A 15790-nucleotide genomic window follows, 5' to 3' on the forward strand; every position below is an offset into this window, starting at 1 on the left:
ATCCAATTATTCCCAGGGAGTGAGGCATGGCGGCTTGTTTCAACAAACCTCTTCCTGCACTTGGTGCAAAGGGGTAAAACGAAGCAAAATCACTTTGCTAAAGCTTCTGATCAGAAATTGTTTGACAAGGCTTTTGTTTTTCTTTTCCTTGCTATCTTTTCATTACCTTTCCTTTTTCTCTTTACAAGTACAGAATGTATACTTTCATCTAGAAGTGGACTGTTTTACGCAAAATAAAATGTTTGTTGAAAAATAAATAAAACATCCTTCCCTGGGGCCAGAGGGCAGTCTGGGACTGAAGCATGAACAGGACAGCTCACGATTAAGATTGCTTTTAGCGCTGCTCCTGGTGACCCGGGAGGTGACCTCAAATACCTGGATGGCTTAGGCACAATTCTGCAAAGATGTCACTTTCCTACATCATCAAAGCTCAGGTGAATTTTCCTCATAATGAATCTCAATAATAGTCCAGCATTTACAGACTGGGACATGGTTTTAGCGAACGGAAAACTTGACTGTTTCCATGGGTAGATAAGCCTTGGTCATTCTGCTTTGCATTTCTCCCAGCTCTACAATTAAGGTATCTTTGATACCTTCTTTTTTGGCCAACAGAAGCTTAAAAGAGGAAGTGAAATGTCTAACGTACTTCAAAAGGACATACCGGGAGTGGCTGGAGGTTGGTGGACTCAGGAAGCTTGCTCTTCGGGTGATGGCCGACACCCTCCAGAATGCTCCTCTGGGCCAGGAGCCACTGAGCGTAAAGGTGCCAGGCCTTGGTCTATTCTATTTCAGAATTTTTAGTTGCACGGAGTAAATGCTGTTCCCCACGGGTTATATGCTTAGCTAGTGCTCGTGATGATTCAAACTGAGAGCGAGGGTCTTCCCCCACCTGCAAGCCGGTTACATAAGGGTTACAGGAAACAAACACCTCCGGAGTCCATTAAGTTTGAGCTGAAAACTTAGGTTTAAATAATGCAAGGTGGAGATGAGACACAGAAATCACAGAAACAAATATATGGCACACACAGACCTCCAGGACCTGCTACGGAAAGCTTTAATCACTCCATGTAAAAACAATACATTCATACATCCAAAATGGCTCCCAAGTCTTGACCATCCTCACTGGAACAGTCTATTGTATTTTGTATTTGGCATTAATACAAAACCTTCCTGTTCGTTACCGCCAAGATTTAGGAGACTGTTTCTTATAAACACAGTGTTTTTTCACCCTGAGGCTGATATTACCAAAGTGGAAAAGAAGAGTTATTATCAGCTGGAGTGTCTTTAATGCAGAATTTAAAAAATCATTTATTCATGACTCTGGAATGCTTCTCTCCCCACTCCCACCCCCAACACTATGTGATGACAAGAGAAAAGATGGCAAACGGCGGCGGCGGTGTCTGGTCTGATTACACTGATGATACGATTCTCAACTCGACCTACTGATGAAAACGAAGAGAACACTAACATCAATGAACTCCACACTATCACGTTTAAAAAGGTCATCACAATCAGCTCTTTCTTATCAAAGGGGAGTTGGAGTAGGTCTCAGACATGAATAACAGCACAGTTGTTACTTACAGTGTCTACTGCAGGGCACTCTGCCTACTAGAGATGAGCCAGCTAGCGAAGTGCAGAGTTCACACCGGTTGCCTGGCAAGTTTCAACCTTGGGCTCGTAGTCTCCTATAGATCAGATCGGCACGTGTCCAAGAGAGTAACAACCCCCAAAGCTACAACAGTTATCCCATTTCAAGTGATGCAAGAGGCCATCATGTTAAATTGGACAAAAAAAAAAAAAAAAAAGATAGCCGTGTTGAAGTGAGGACCACTGTAACATCGTTTTGTATGCAAATAACAAGCAGAAGAGTGAGCTTTTCAGAATCGGACTCCCTGGTGTCTCTAAGGCCCTCTTTTGGGAGCCAGTCCGGAGCAGCGGCGTGCCACCTCCCACGAGGCGGCCTGGTGACTTCCCCGCCTTTAGTTCCCTGATGACCTCGGCATGTTTCTAAGATGTGTCCTTTCTAAACACTAGCAGCACTTCATGGAAACCGGCTGTTAGTCTGCGCATCGGAATTGGGGAATCTTTGTTGTCACTTGACTGCAAAGTAGTGGACATGCAATTGCCTGGGTACTAGGTACTCCCTGTGCACGAGTTACTTTCGGCTGCACCATCACGTGTACTCTGGGCTACAATGAGGCTCTGGGGGTATGTGGCAGCTGAAGAATTACACACCTAATCATGCTCCCTACTCCTTATTTGTATGATTTCTAGATGCCTTCCCAGTTCAAGTGATGGAACGAGCGTCCCAGGCATAGACATCTACTGGATTTTTCTTGAGAAGTTAAATTACGTTCACTACCTTTCAGCCCAAACTGAGGGAAGATAATGGAGAGGGAATTTAGTATTAAACTGAGTTAGAAAAAGGTTTCCCAGAAAAGATACCAGTGTTCTTTTTTTTTTTTTTTTCAGGTAGAATCATAGAAAATCAAGGTTGGAAAAACAACACTTAACAGTCATATGGCCAATTCCCCCACCTGACACCCAAACTCCTGTATAACATCTCTGCCTCGTTGTTGTCCAGCCTCTGCTAGAAGAGCTTGAGGGGCAGGAAGCTGTACCAACATCACTTAGCCCTCCTTAAAACAGAATAGCCAAACAGATGCAGCAGGTAAGCAAACTTCCACTGGGCATGATTATGCCCTATACCTAACTTTTCAAGAGTTAGCAGATTCTCAATTGCTACTCAAAAGAATAAACCGGATTTGTTCCACGCATCCCAGGCTTTCTGCAAATGACTCAAAATGGGGAGATACAATTTAAAAGTGTGAATTTTGTAAATCATTGCTGAATAGCTGTGTGTGGGGGGGCAGCAGATAAAAATCTCTCTTAGAAGGAATCATTGTAGGGACCCCAAAACAAAGGGAAAGTATGTGTTTTAAATAATAAATAAAAGTTTCACTCTGAAGATGCAATAAAAACCTTGTGCAGTAAGTCTTGGTACAAGAATTCAGGAGCGCTGGGGGATGACACGCGGGCGGATGACGGTCAGTTCAGCAGAAGAGAAGAGGGGCAAGGCCGAGTGTGCAGCCTGCTGCCCGAAGGCGTCGGGAGCAGGGCGCCCTGTCTTGATCCTCTCCTTCTGGCTTGTTTGGCAGCACTACCAACGATTCTCTTGTTTCTATTTCTCTCAAGGTACTCAGGCTGCGTCAAGGTTTTAAATTCCACCCCCCTTCGGAAGACTAACAAAGCAACACGTAGATCGGTGGACAATCATTTCAGAATTCGTTTACAAGGGCCTAGTTCCTCTGAAGGGACACCTTTAGGTCTATATTTTTATTTTTTGAACATACGTATTAATAAGTCTATTTGAGCTGAAAACATTTACCCTGAAGACACGGATGTAAACTTTAAAGACGGAGGGACTCAGCTGACTGCGTTTTGACCGCTGTCTTTCACCCCAGGTGTTAAAACAGCAATGGTATCGATCTGTAACAAACATGAGTAACAAACATATGAGTAATGGACAAAAACAAAACAACAACAAACCAACCCTAAAGTTAGTATGTCTTTTTATAGGGAGGCCCCTTTCTTCCATATCTGCTTCAAAAGTATCAGATAATTAACATTGAGCAGCTAGGTGACTGGCAAGCCGATCTCCCTGCCAAAAAGAATAAAACTTCTTCGACAGTGAAGCTTGGAAATGAACTCAATGGAAGTCTATCAAGTACTCGGGGTAGATCTGGTTGGCGTCGAACACCACGAAGACCCTGGGGTTCCAGGTGTCATCCACACAGCTGTCATACAAGTTCACGTAGCTCCCGTCTTTGGAAGGAGGGCGCACGTATTTGGAGTCTCCGTTTATGTAATCTCCAATCAGCACTCGGGCAAGAAACATAGATTTGTACGTTCTGAACAGATGCTGCTGTTGCAGGGTTACGCCGTGAATCTGGAATGTGTTTCCATGCTTTACCTCGTCTTTGCAGAAGCGGCTGGCATAAGCAGCATCTCGAGCAAAATAGGTTCCTTAAACAAAAAGGAGCCCAAAGAGCCAAGATTACTCCAAGGAGTGTATGAAACACAAGCAAAAAAAACCCACTGTGATTGTTAGGGGAAGAGACACACGGAATTGTGTAACAGGAATAGACATGGAATACTTTTGAAGAAAAGAACAGAAATCCGTCTGTTATGGACAGCTGTGATGCAGGCTGCCACTGGGATAGATCTGTTAGTACAGACCAGAGTCCCCACCACCAACACCATCCCCGTCCCCACCAAAATGTAGCAACCAGACTTGTGTTTTCAAAAAGAGTCTTATAAAGAAATCCAATACGTAAGATGGATACAAATGGTTTCTGTGATTACAAGTGACAGGACCTGCCTTGTCACTGCTCGAACCTCCCTCCCACTTCTGTTTCCTTCCACCCTTTCCCCATCCACCACCCACCCATCTAAGCATCCACTGGAGAGCACAGTGAAACCATGGGTCTGCAAAGATGATTTCAAACCCCAAGAAACCACATTTCTGTGCTACAGGGTAACCGTTCAATAATATTTCTGGAGATGAGAGAACCTCATATCCAGGAAAAGATTTCTGGAGAGTGTGATCCTATTCACACCTGAATGTTCCAAAAGGACAACCTCACTTGTCTGCTGCCTAAAGAGGAAACCTCCACGAAGAATCCGACTCTTCCAAAATGGTAGGCCTAGGAGGCTGACATCATGAAGGGAATACTTACCCTAAAACATTTCGGAAATGAACTGCAAAGTCTCCTATTACCCAAATCCGACGGGACTTAATGTAACACCTTTCTGATCCTCTTACAGTTAAATAAATGGGATGGCCTTTAAAGTCGTTATTTTTAAAATTAATTTACTCTTAAGAATGTAGCACTTCCTGGGCTTCCCTGGTGGCGCAGTGGTTGAGAGTCTGCCTGCCGATGCAGGGGACACGCGTTCGTGCCCCAGTCCGGGAAGATCTCACATGCCGCAGAGCGGCTGGGCCTGTGAGCCATGGCTGCTGAGCCTGCATGTCTGGAGCCTGTGCTCCGCAATGGGAGAGGCCACAACAGTGAGAGGCCCGCGTACTGCAAAAAAAAAAAAGTAGCACCTCCCAACCCTGAGTGGTAGCCAGTTCTCTTGCTGGAGGGAAGGTACAAAATAAGGACCAAGCAAAGAAATGTCCATCCCTTACCTTTTCCCCTGCCCTCTCTCCTTAATTTGCTTGAGTAGTGAGCACAAACTGGAGAACTCAGACTTTCACCACATTAGAAAAAAGGTGAGGATTTCCCCCATTATTCCTTGATGCTCATTAATATTCCTACTTATCATTTTGTAAAAAATAAAACAAACAAAAAAATGGACCTACGTACAATGCACACATTAGTTGATTTATTTTATAGTGCCCTATGTACTTGACATAAAGCAGTTCAGTGTATGGGTTTATCTGTGGAAAGGACTTATGCATGGAAAGTAAACGTCATAATGCAAAAATCAGCTAATCTGGATATGATGCCCCATCTGAATGACTGGGACTTGGGGGGTTATCTAATCTGGTAGAGGTGTAAAAAGTCTTCCTTCCATCTTGCACACGCAGGAAGTGGCTTTTCGGTGTCTCAGAAACTCTGAGGGTGTGCCAGGAACCCAGTACAGTAACTTTTAACTTAGTGACTCTCAAGCCCCTGAGCTACAAACAGTCAGTCCTCTCTCAGGAGAGGAGATTCTCTTCTAGCGCTCCAACTGGATTCTGATAGTTACCTTTTCCAAAGAGAGCACCGTGTATACCATTGATCCTCCAATCAAAGTTATGAATGCAAATTGCTTCCACGAATTCACTGCTGGTGCCATGAAATAGCATCTGTTCATTAATCTGAGGCACACCTCTTTTTTTCTTGAGCTGAGCCTTTTTCCTAAAAACACAATACACAGACACAAAACACACAGATATCTACCATAAGTGGCATTATGAATTTTTCAAGGAGCAAACCTCAATAGAAAGGGTAAAACAGAACACAGTTCTTTAACATACATCATAAGTGGACAAATAGGTCTGTAAAAAAAATAATCTCAAATGATCTTGGACACATAAATCATCTCATCAAAAATTATTAGTTAATATTGACACTGAATGTTGAAAATTATACCAAAAACTATAGATATCCCAGACAATGCCCCATCATAGTAAAGTGACTGATCGCCTAAACCAGCCAAGCTTTACAGATGCCTAAAAATGACACTACAAACAGTAAATAATACCTAGTTCACAGAGTCTTTAAACAGTGAATTCCTTGAGCACGGACCATCTTTTTATCCCCACAGTAGGACATGTTGGTTAAACTGAACTGAACTTTGCATCTTAGGGCTGGGAGGGACGTGAAGCCACCCAGTTCAAACCTCTTGCCAATGGCCAATCCTCTTCCAACACATAAAATGCTATTCAATGTAGGACTTCTTGTAATAGTAAAAAAACAAACAAACCGAAAACAGCCTAAAATTCTTTCACAGCAAAATGAATAATTATATATTTATACATGAAAGTTAAAATAATGAACTAGATCTATATGTATTAACGTAGATACCTCTTGAAAAATAATGTTTAATGTAAAAAGAATGATGCAAAAAGAGACCTATAACTCAAAATAATAATGTGTATTGTAGAGGTATACAAACATAGGTAGTAAAAAATATAAAAACATGGATAAGAAGGTATCACAGCAACTTGAGGGGGAAAGAAGGAGGAGAGGATGGGGATGGGGGAAACACTCCACCTTGATCTCTAATTCTGTGTATCTTAAAAAGACAAAAACAAAAACAAAAGCAAAAAAACCCAGACACAAAGATGAAGAAAATGTCACAAATATTAAAATGTCAAATCTGATTGGTAGGTACACGGGTGTCTGTAAACTGTTGGCTGCATTTTCATTTAAACATATTTCATTCAAAAGATGTCTTTAAGATGAAAAAGACCCCTCCCCCGTTAGCTCTGCAGTGAGAGCTGCCCGGTGCCTGATCCGCGCGCACGTGTCCAGCACTCCCCGCCCTGCACAGCAGCCAGTCTACTGACCATCAGCTGTAACTGTGAGAAAGTCACCCCCCGACGGTGAACCAGAATCTGCCTCCCTGGTACTTCTACCATCGGTCTTAGTTATTCCCTTCTGAACACAGAACAACCAAACACTTAACACAAAACAACTCCAAATATCCAGGAATAACTGTGAACACTGATAGGCTTTCTTCCCCAGGTGAACAGACACCACTGTCTCAACTATTCCTCCCATGGCACAGCTTCTAGGCCTTTCTCCACCCTGGACAGCCTTTAGTGGGCAGGAATCTGCTGGACACCTTCTAGGCCAAAAATGCTGGGAAGAAACAGAAACAGGGCCTAGATGTCGTGGGACGGCGCCGAGCTGAGCTCCCTCTGCACCAGGCATCATGCTACTGATGGAAGCTTGTAGTCAGTTAAAACTGCCGGGGCTTTCTCAAAGCAGGCTTCTCTAGGCTCGCTAGATTTGTGCAACTGATTTCTAAATCTCATGTAATAGGTTTATTTCAATTAAGCTCTATCTTGATATAGTAATTTTAAAAGTATAGAATTTATAAAGAGCAGGCAGCTTAGGGACTGTTCGGGGTTGGGGGAAGGACACTTGCCCTTAAATGATGAGAGAATGGAAATGTATATGGTCTTTCTCAGAGCCCTCTGGCAGCATGTATCAAAATTCAAATGCATACGCTTTCATGCTTTCATCTACCGGAGACAGTCTTTTCAGACCATTAAGCATGACGTTAGGAGGATGTGCATTAAACAAACATTTATTTCAGAAGAAGCCAGCATGTTTTCACAAAGAACAAATTATGCCAACTTTCTTTTGAGACCTTTATGTACTGTCTGCCTTGTTTTTTTTACAATGCACATTTGTTGCTTTTCTAACTAAGAAAAAAATCTTTTTAAGAGAAGATAATCACATTTGTTTAGACTCACTGTTTGAATCTTCCAAGGTCTTTCTGACTCCTGATTAATTCACCCTACGAGTAAGCTTCCCCTTCTAGTTTTGAACCTTCCACAAGTGTGATAAGCAAGCCTCCTACATTTTCATCCAAATTCCCGACAGAGGTGTGGAAGGGCTCAAGGAGAAAGCATGCACGCCATTCAAGTTACTCTTTGATAAGGCTTTTAACCTCTCACTGTTGTGGCCTCTCCCCTTGCGGAGCACAGGCTCCGGGCGCGCAGGCTCAGCGGCCATGGCTCACGGGCCCAGCCGCTCCGCGGCATGTGGGATCTTCCCGGACCGGGGCACGAACCCGTGTCCCCTGCATCGGCAGGCGGACTCTCAACCACTGCGCCACCAGGGAAGCCCCCCCTTCTAGTTTTGAACCTTTCACAAGGGTGATAAGCAAGCCTCCTACATTTTCATCCAAATTCCTGACAGAGGTGTGGAAGGGCTCAAGGAGAAAGCATGCATGCCATTCAAGTTACTCTTTGATAAGGCTTTTAACCAGACATTACTTTCTCCCTCTGTATGTTCACCCGGCACCCATCTCTCCATCTCGCCTCCAACGTAAGGACCTTTCTCAACCACTCGTAGAAATCAAGTTACACTGTCTAAGGGGCTTATCCACCTACCACTACGGCAGTCCTCTTAGTTAGCGGAACATCAGTGAATTCATTCTGGTTTTTTCTAAGCAAACATTTCTTTAACATATGTCCTTCAAATATTAAGCTTCACGGTCTATAATGACTAGAATCCACGCTATAATCAGGATATTCACTCGTCACTACTTTTCAGGTGTAGAATGAACTTTGGTTTGAAAATTCACTCAAGTCTCTCTTAGATAAGGTAAGTGAAGGGGTGGTTAGTGAAAGAGCCGAAGTGTGGGCACCGAAACTCTGCTCAGTCACTGGATAGGTACAGCGTCTATGGGATGGGGTGGTCACAGCTCTGCACCCCCCACGGTGTGCACGGTTTACTTTAGTGCCCATCGCCAAGGCACCCAGGACAAGCAGAGACTCACACTATGACCTTGCTCTAGAAAGGCTAACACTGGGTTCCAGGGCCTCTTGGGCTCCAGTTAAACCTTCAGGGAAAGTCACAGGATTGAAACCAAACTAGGTTCTCCACCACCCTGCCCACCTTTGCCCAACCCCACACTCATCTCTGAACTTACTGAAAATGCTGTTGCACCCACTTCTCAAAGATGTCTTAAAAGTACCCTCCCCCCCAGGGACTAGGGTGCCAACCGGGCCAGGCTGGGTGTGCCCCACATTCCAAATGCAGCAGGAAGAGCTTCGCGCTCTGGACTGAAATAGGTTCGTCCAGTTTAGACCAGCGGTTCTCCCTCCTGGCTGAACACCGGAATCACTTGTAGACCTTTTTAAAGATACAACTGTCAGAACGCAGAGGCTCTGATTCAGTGGCTCTGGGATGGGTGACAGGTGCCCATACAGGTTCAAGAGCTTCCCCAGGTGATTCTGACAGGCAGCCAGGATGCAGAACCTCGCACCTAAATCAGCCTTCTTAACAAAGCAGCCGCCTTCCCTGCTCTTATTTCCTGCTGCCGTATCCTTCCCAACCCTGCACCAACCCAACCGTGTCCCCTCACTGCTCTGGAATTGGGAGTGCTGGAATCAATCAAACAACATCGCCATGGTTCCCACCCCAAATCCGCACGTTCCCACGTCAGCTCAGCCCTCGACACTGACGGAGACCCCATGGTTCCCAGGTTAGCTCTTTCTCCCCACCCCCGTCCCGTGTTCCACAGTGGCTGTTTCCTGTCTCCGCTTTTCCTCTCCCCCTCACATCCCCCTTCCTAGCACCTCATTCTCTGCAGGCGACCTCACTGCTTCTTGCCCCAAGGAAACGAAGTATCAGGAAGGAACTCCCTGACCTACCTCATCTCCGATCCCCTCCCCCTCCTCATCTGTAAATCTAACTGGACCACCCTGTCTCTCTCCTTCTGACCCGTGTTCTCTGAGTCCCACCCCATCACCCCGCCCTCTCTCTGCTGTCTTTTAAACTCTCCCTCTGCATAGGTTCTTTCCTATAATAATGTGAATCTCCTCAGGTCTCTCCCATCTTCAAATTCGAAAAACAAAACCAAGCGCCCTTCCCGCGCCCACATCCCCACCTTCTCACATCTCTCACTCTCTCTCCTCACTGCCCAGCGCCTTGAAAGAGTTGCCGGCGTTTGCTGTACACACAGTATAGCCTCTACCAACGCTGCTCTCGCCTAGGTACCAAGGATATTTTATTGCAAAATCCAAAGGACATGTTCAACATTCATCTTTCTTGGTGTCTCTGCCGTATGTGACCCTGAGGATGACACATACTTGTGTCAACCAGGTTCTTCCTTTGGCTCCCGTGACTCCACATTCTACGGGTTTTCTTCACCTTCATGTGGTCACTTCTCCGCTTCCTCCCTGAGCTTTCTCCTCCTCTGCTCGTTCCTTCCAGAGTTTGGTCCTTACCCCCTTCTTTTCCTAATCGACATCAATACCTGGTCACCTTATCAATTCCTGTGGCTTCTGTGACCCCAAACTTTCCAGTAACTCCAAAACCTGTATCTCTGTCTACACGGCTCTCCTGAGCTCCCAACCCGCGTGTCAACTGCTGACCCCGCCCCGTCCTCCCCAGACCAAAACCTGTTCCTACCCATTTCCCTCAGTCAGTGAGAACAAATAAGTCTGAATCCTTGGAGTTATCTTTCCCATCTCCCCTACCCACCCCATCATGCACGTTAAACCGAGTACCGGGCAATAGCATTCTGTATCTTTAATAGCTCAAAACAGTCCTCTTCACTGCAGTGGTACCGACAGCACCTTGACTCAGGCCATCCACTGTGTCCCATTTGTAACGATTGAAACAATTTCCTAAGTTGGTTGGTCACCCTTTCTAACCAGTTTCTCAACCTCAGCACTGCCGACGTTTTGGGCTGGGGAGCTCTTTGTCGTGTGGCCCTTCTTGTGCACCGCAGGATGTTTAGCACCCCTGCCCTCCGCCCCGCAGATGCAGTGGTCACCCCCATCCTACCCCACGACGATCAAAAACAGTTCCAGTCTTTGCCAAACGTCCCCTGGTGGGCAAAATCACCCCTAACTGAGAACCACTGCTTTAAACGCCTTCTCCACAGTGCAGCCTGATAAATCATTTTTCTAAAATGCACATCAGCTCCATCACTCCCTTGCTTAAAGTCCTGCAATGGCTTTCCACTGTCCCAGGGAAAAAACCCAAACCCCTTAGTTTGTTTACAAGGCCCCGCGTGGCCTGGCCTGTGCCAACCCTCTGACCCAGACGCCAGGTCAGTCCAACTCATAAGGCTGATGGAGGAAATCACACGACCACCCAGTGGGTCTCCCACAAACCCCTGCACGCTCTACCTCCCGAGTCCTTTTCTAGCATCTTCTCTCACCATTCATCCTATCTTCGGTCCTATTTGAAATCCTCTCAATGTTCTACATTCCCTCTTGTCATCGATCTCTGGCCCATGCTGCTCCCGATGCCTGGGGTGCCCTCCCCTTTCCTCCCACGTCCAGCCTAGATGCCACGGGCTTAGGAAGTGCTCCGTGACACCCCACACACAACCTACTTCTGTCCAAGCTCTGGTCCTGTGCACTCTTACATCCCGAGTGCCTAGAACAGTGCCTGGCACAAAGCTGGTTCTGGAACATATTTCTGGAAGAAGGGAGGAAGGAAGGAAGGCCTGGACAACATGCAAACTGACATCTGCTGGACTCATGTGGGCTTCCCGCCTGTATACTGAGTCACAGGTTACATGACAATGGGGTGGACGAGTTTATTTTCGTCCTTCAGGCAGAGATCAGAATGACAGGCTGTCCTTAAAATGCGACTCAGTATTTTCCGCTGTCACGGCAGGTGGCAGGTTCATTTCCCATCACAGATTTCTATAGGCTGACCTCACATAACATCATGAATGGCATCTACAGAGTAAAAACATCTCCAGTGAGATTCTTAGTATATGATGCGTTGGGGATTCACTGGAACATTTCTACCACTAGGAATTAACTGAGGTTTAAAATTACGAGGAAGACTGATAGGAGTTCCACCTCAGAGGCCTGATTAAGAAGAAGGAATTAAGTCTTCATCAGAACCTTTTAGGAAAACTTACTTTATTCACTGAGAGAATAAGATCAAAGAAGACGGAGGCTTCCATACTCCTCCACAAAAGAATCACCTAAACAAGACCTGAATAAAACCTAAACTCAGTTAAACTCAGTACTGTCAGAAATAAAAGTGGTCTGGGCCCAAAGACTCAAAATTACAAAGAATACAAGCTGAAAACCCTTATTTTATAATATAAACTATTATGAGAATAAAACCTGGAGTTTACTCAGGCTGTAGGAACTGACCTACCAGAAGTATGAAAGAATTCCGCATATTATCACCAAACAAAAGTCAGCCTGATTTTCAAGTATATGAGAATGACATGAGTTAAGGCCTGGGATTTGCTTTAAAATACTTCAGCAACAACAATAACATAGCAAAAGAGGAGATAGATTATGATGGTAAATCTAGATAAATGCTAAATCAGGATGATGGATACACAGGGTTCATGACATCAGACTCTATTATTTGACATTTTCCTGACTAAAGGTTAAATGCTTGTATTAAAAAATATTAGACGTCAAACCTTGAACACAGATTTAATAAAAGTATTTCAGAAAATCACTTATTTTAAGTAATGCTTATTATTCAAAAAAATACAGCACAATGTGTTCATGTGGACAACACCTGTTAAGTTTCTTGTAATGGGCTTTATTTTTAGGTTAAGTGCACACCAAAGCAATCCAATGGGTCATCTCCAACCTAAATTGAGTAATGAATGGAGATTTTAAATCTAGAACATAAACCCTGGGCTAAGCAGGGAATTTGAAGGTACGTTTTACAATGTCCTTCAAAACTAAAAACAAGCAAATGACTTACAGGCTGGGAAGTCTGAGCCAACAAAGTCATAGTAACAGAACTAAACAGCTCCCCAGACCCCCTGGTAATGCTGATTCAGCCACGATGCCCAGCTCGGAACTCTGAAAGCAGTGCAGAAGAGGCTGTCAGACAGTGTTGTACGGGATGCTGATGCTGGCTTACAGAGCAGCTCTCCCTGAGGATGCGGAAAAGAGCTGAAAAACCAGGTCAAAACACGTACAGTGCATCTACACAGCTCACGTGGTGGTACCACTGACCATGAATACGATTAAACCTTTGTGCTTCACCGTCTCTGAGACTGTAAAAGTCTCAGAGGCCAAGGAGGGGGGTCAGAGTAGAAACTGTCTCACCTGCAAAAGAACTCCCACAAGTCTAGGTTTTGAATTCTCTGAATTCTTTTAATTCTGCTGCGATCCACTGTTTTCCCAAAGAGACTAGCAACTTCATTGTATTCGTGTGTTTGATTGTGCAAAGGAATGAGCTGGAAAGAGAAGTTTGCACAGTTTTACTGGGGTTCTTTCCAACCTCTCCCACCTGCAGTTGGTCGGTGCTGCTCTCACCTGATAGGGCAGGTCGGTATTCACATTCTCCCAGTGGAGTGGCATGGGGATGGCCTCATTTTCACAGATATAACTTTAAATAGAAAAGACAAAAAAAAAAAAAGACAAAACAAAATATTAGAATCACTGTCAATGACTTAGACGTTTTCTCCCAAGCTGAATTTTCATGCTGAGGTACTGTGACAAATGCAAATTAAATGTAGTCCTTGGTTTCTTTATTTTAAAATATTTATTGAATATCCGCTTGTGTGCAGCTTTTTAGGGGCTGAATTGAGAAATCTGATGGGAAACGCCTGATCCTACATAACATTAAAATTTCAAAAATAGTCGTTTAATTCAGTCTTTTCTTATTTTTTCAGAATTTCTTTTAAATGTAGGAAGATTTTAGGTGAAGAAAAGCAATTTCCAAGAAGAAAATCAAAAATTCTTGATTCAAAAAACAAACCTCTTTAACAGATATATACTGCCTATTAAATACCATCCAAAACCCTCGGCTGCATGTTCAACATCCTTCAAGATCTAACTCAAACCTAAACCTTTCTCTCTTTACTGTCCACTATCCCCCTGCACAGTCCGCATGAACTCACTCAGCGCAGAAGCCAGTAAAGTTATCCACCATGTTTAAGCCACTGGATGTGAACACAGAAAAAAACAATGATCTTGGCGAGCTGGATGGCAAAAGGCTGTGACCGATAATATTGATATGAATCCTTTTCCTGGTGACTGCAGGTTATGGAAGACATCCATAAATTTCAAGCCTATCTTTAGCAAATTTTTTAACTCGTTTTAACTTCAGGAAGATCACACAATCATATGATTTAAAGATGAATAGGTATAAAAAAGTGAACGGTGGATGGTTTCCCTCCCACTCCAGTCCTTGGGCTTCTCACCTCTTGCTCTTCTCACTTCCCACCTCTACTGTTTTTAGTCTCTTGGGTATTCTTCCAGAACTTCTCTAGGTTAACACAAGCCTTTTTTTTTTTTTTTTTTTTTTTTTTGCACACACGAATGGTAGCATAATCGTGTGTCTTTTGCAACTGCTCTTTTTTTTCACTATGTTCTTAGAGATCCTTGCATATCAGTAGGTAAGACAGCATCCTAGCACAGAGCCTGGCACAGGGCAGACACTGTTGCATGGACACACCCCTACTGATTACAAGTCCCCGACTGATGACATTTAGCCTTTTTCAACTCTTTGCTACTGTTAAGGATGCTGCAAAGAACAAGTCTGTCCCTTTGTCATTGTACACGGCCACGTGTCAATTTTTAGGATAACATCTTTGAAATGGCATTTCTGAGTCAAAGAATATATTTATTCCTGATTTTGACAGAAACTGCCGAAGTGCCCTCCTCGAAGGCTATACTCATTGACATTTCCCCCAGAAATGTAGAGAATGCCTATTTGCCAACAACCTCTCCAAAGGAGTGTGTTGTCAAACTTGAGAATTTTTGTCAATCTGATGGTAAGAAATAATCTGGTATAATCTGTATTTCCCTTATTACGAGTGACGTTGCATGAACTGTTCAAATTCTTCTAAGAATTCTTCTGTTCTCATCCTTCTAAGGGGTTGCTGGTCTTCTACTTAGAGATTCCAAAAAGTACTTCAAATACTATACAGATGAACCCCTTGACTGTGATACCGAGTAACAATACCTTTCCCAGGTTTTCTTTGTTTTTTTTTTTTGTATGTTTACTTTGCCTGATGTATCTTTTAGCTATGGAAAAGATTTTTGTTTGTTTGTTTAATGTTTGTAGCCTTAATTATAAATTCCTTGTCGACAGGAAATGTACGATTCACTTTGCATGTCAAAAAATGCTCAGTGTATTCCTGTAATAAATAAACATCGGTGTATCAATACCTCCTCATCTTCACCACTCTGCTGTATCCTAACTGTTCTTCCTCTCTTATTATCTTGTTTTTTGTCCTCTGTTGTCGTTAGTTCTCTCCCTCTCCTATCTTTGTTCTATGGCTCGTACAGTCTGTGAGAGAACAAAGTGCTTGACCCCAATAAGTGCTTCTCCCCACCAAAGGGTACCAGATATAATAACACACAGTTACAATAACAATTTTCCATTATTATGTCTCATTTTTCTCCCAGGTTCCACACCCCTTGAAGATAAGTAATTCCTTTATTAAAACCCTTACACTTAAGAATGAGGATGTGATGTAGCTGGGAAGGAAGTAAGATTCTCTCCCTTCCACAGAAGTACTAGAGCATTCATTATATAAGTACTTGAGTAACTTTTAAATCATGACCCTAAAATGTAAGCCGAAAGTCTCAAGAAGCTAACTG

At 43.8% G+C, this 15790-nt stretch overlaps 1 protein-coding gene across 6 annotated transcripts in view; it reads right to left on the reverse strand.

The window, feature by feature from the left end:
• Window positions 1–3555: 3555 nt before the first annotated feature.
• PARP11 (poly(ADP-ribose) polymerase family member 11) overlaps window positions 3556–15790 on the reverse strand; it is a 35142-nt gene continuing 22907 nt past the window's right edge. For all 6 annotated transcript variants that reach the window (XM_060113832.1, XM_060113831.1, XM_060113833.1 and 3 more), the window contains 4 exons: window positions 13496–13568; window positions 13286–13416; window positions 5758–5909; window positions 3556–4026 (listed from right to left, as the gene is read on the reverse strand). In XM_060113832.1, coding sequence (XP_059969815.1) covers window positions 3710–4026; window positions 5758–5909; window positions 13286–13416; window positions 13496–13568 — 673 coding nt within the window. In that variant the 3' untranslated portion in view covers window positions 3556–3709. The remainder of the gene's footprint in view (window positions 4027–5757; window positions 5910–13285; window positions 13417–13495; window positions 13569–15790) is intronic.

The sequence above is a fragment of the Mesoplodon densirostris genome, chromosome 11 (assembly GCF_025265405.1).
Source record: "Mesoplodon densirostris isolate mMesDen1 chromosome 11, mMesDen1 primary haplotype, whole genome shotgun sequence".
NCBI classification, from domain to species: domain Eukaryota; kingdom Metazoa; phylum Chordata; class Mammalia; order Artiodactyla; family Ziphiidae; genus Mesoplodon; species Mesoplodon densirostris.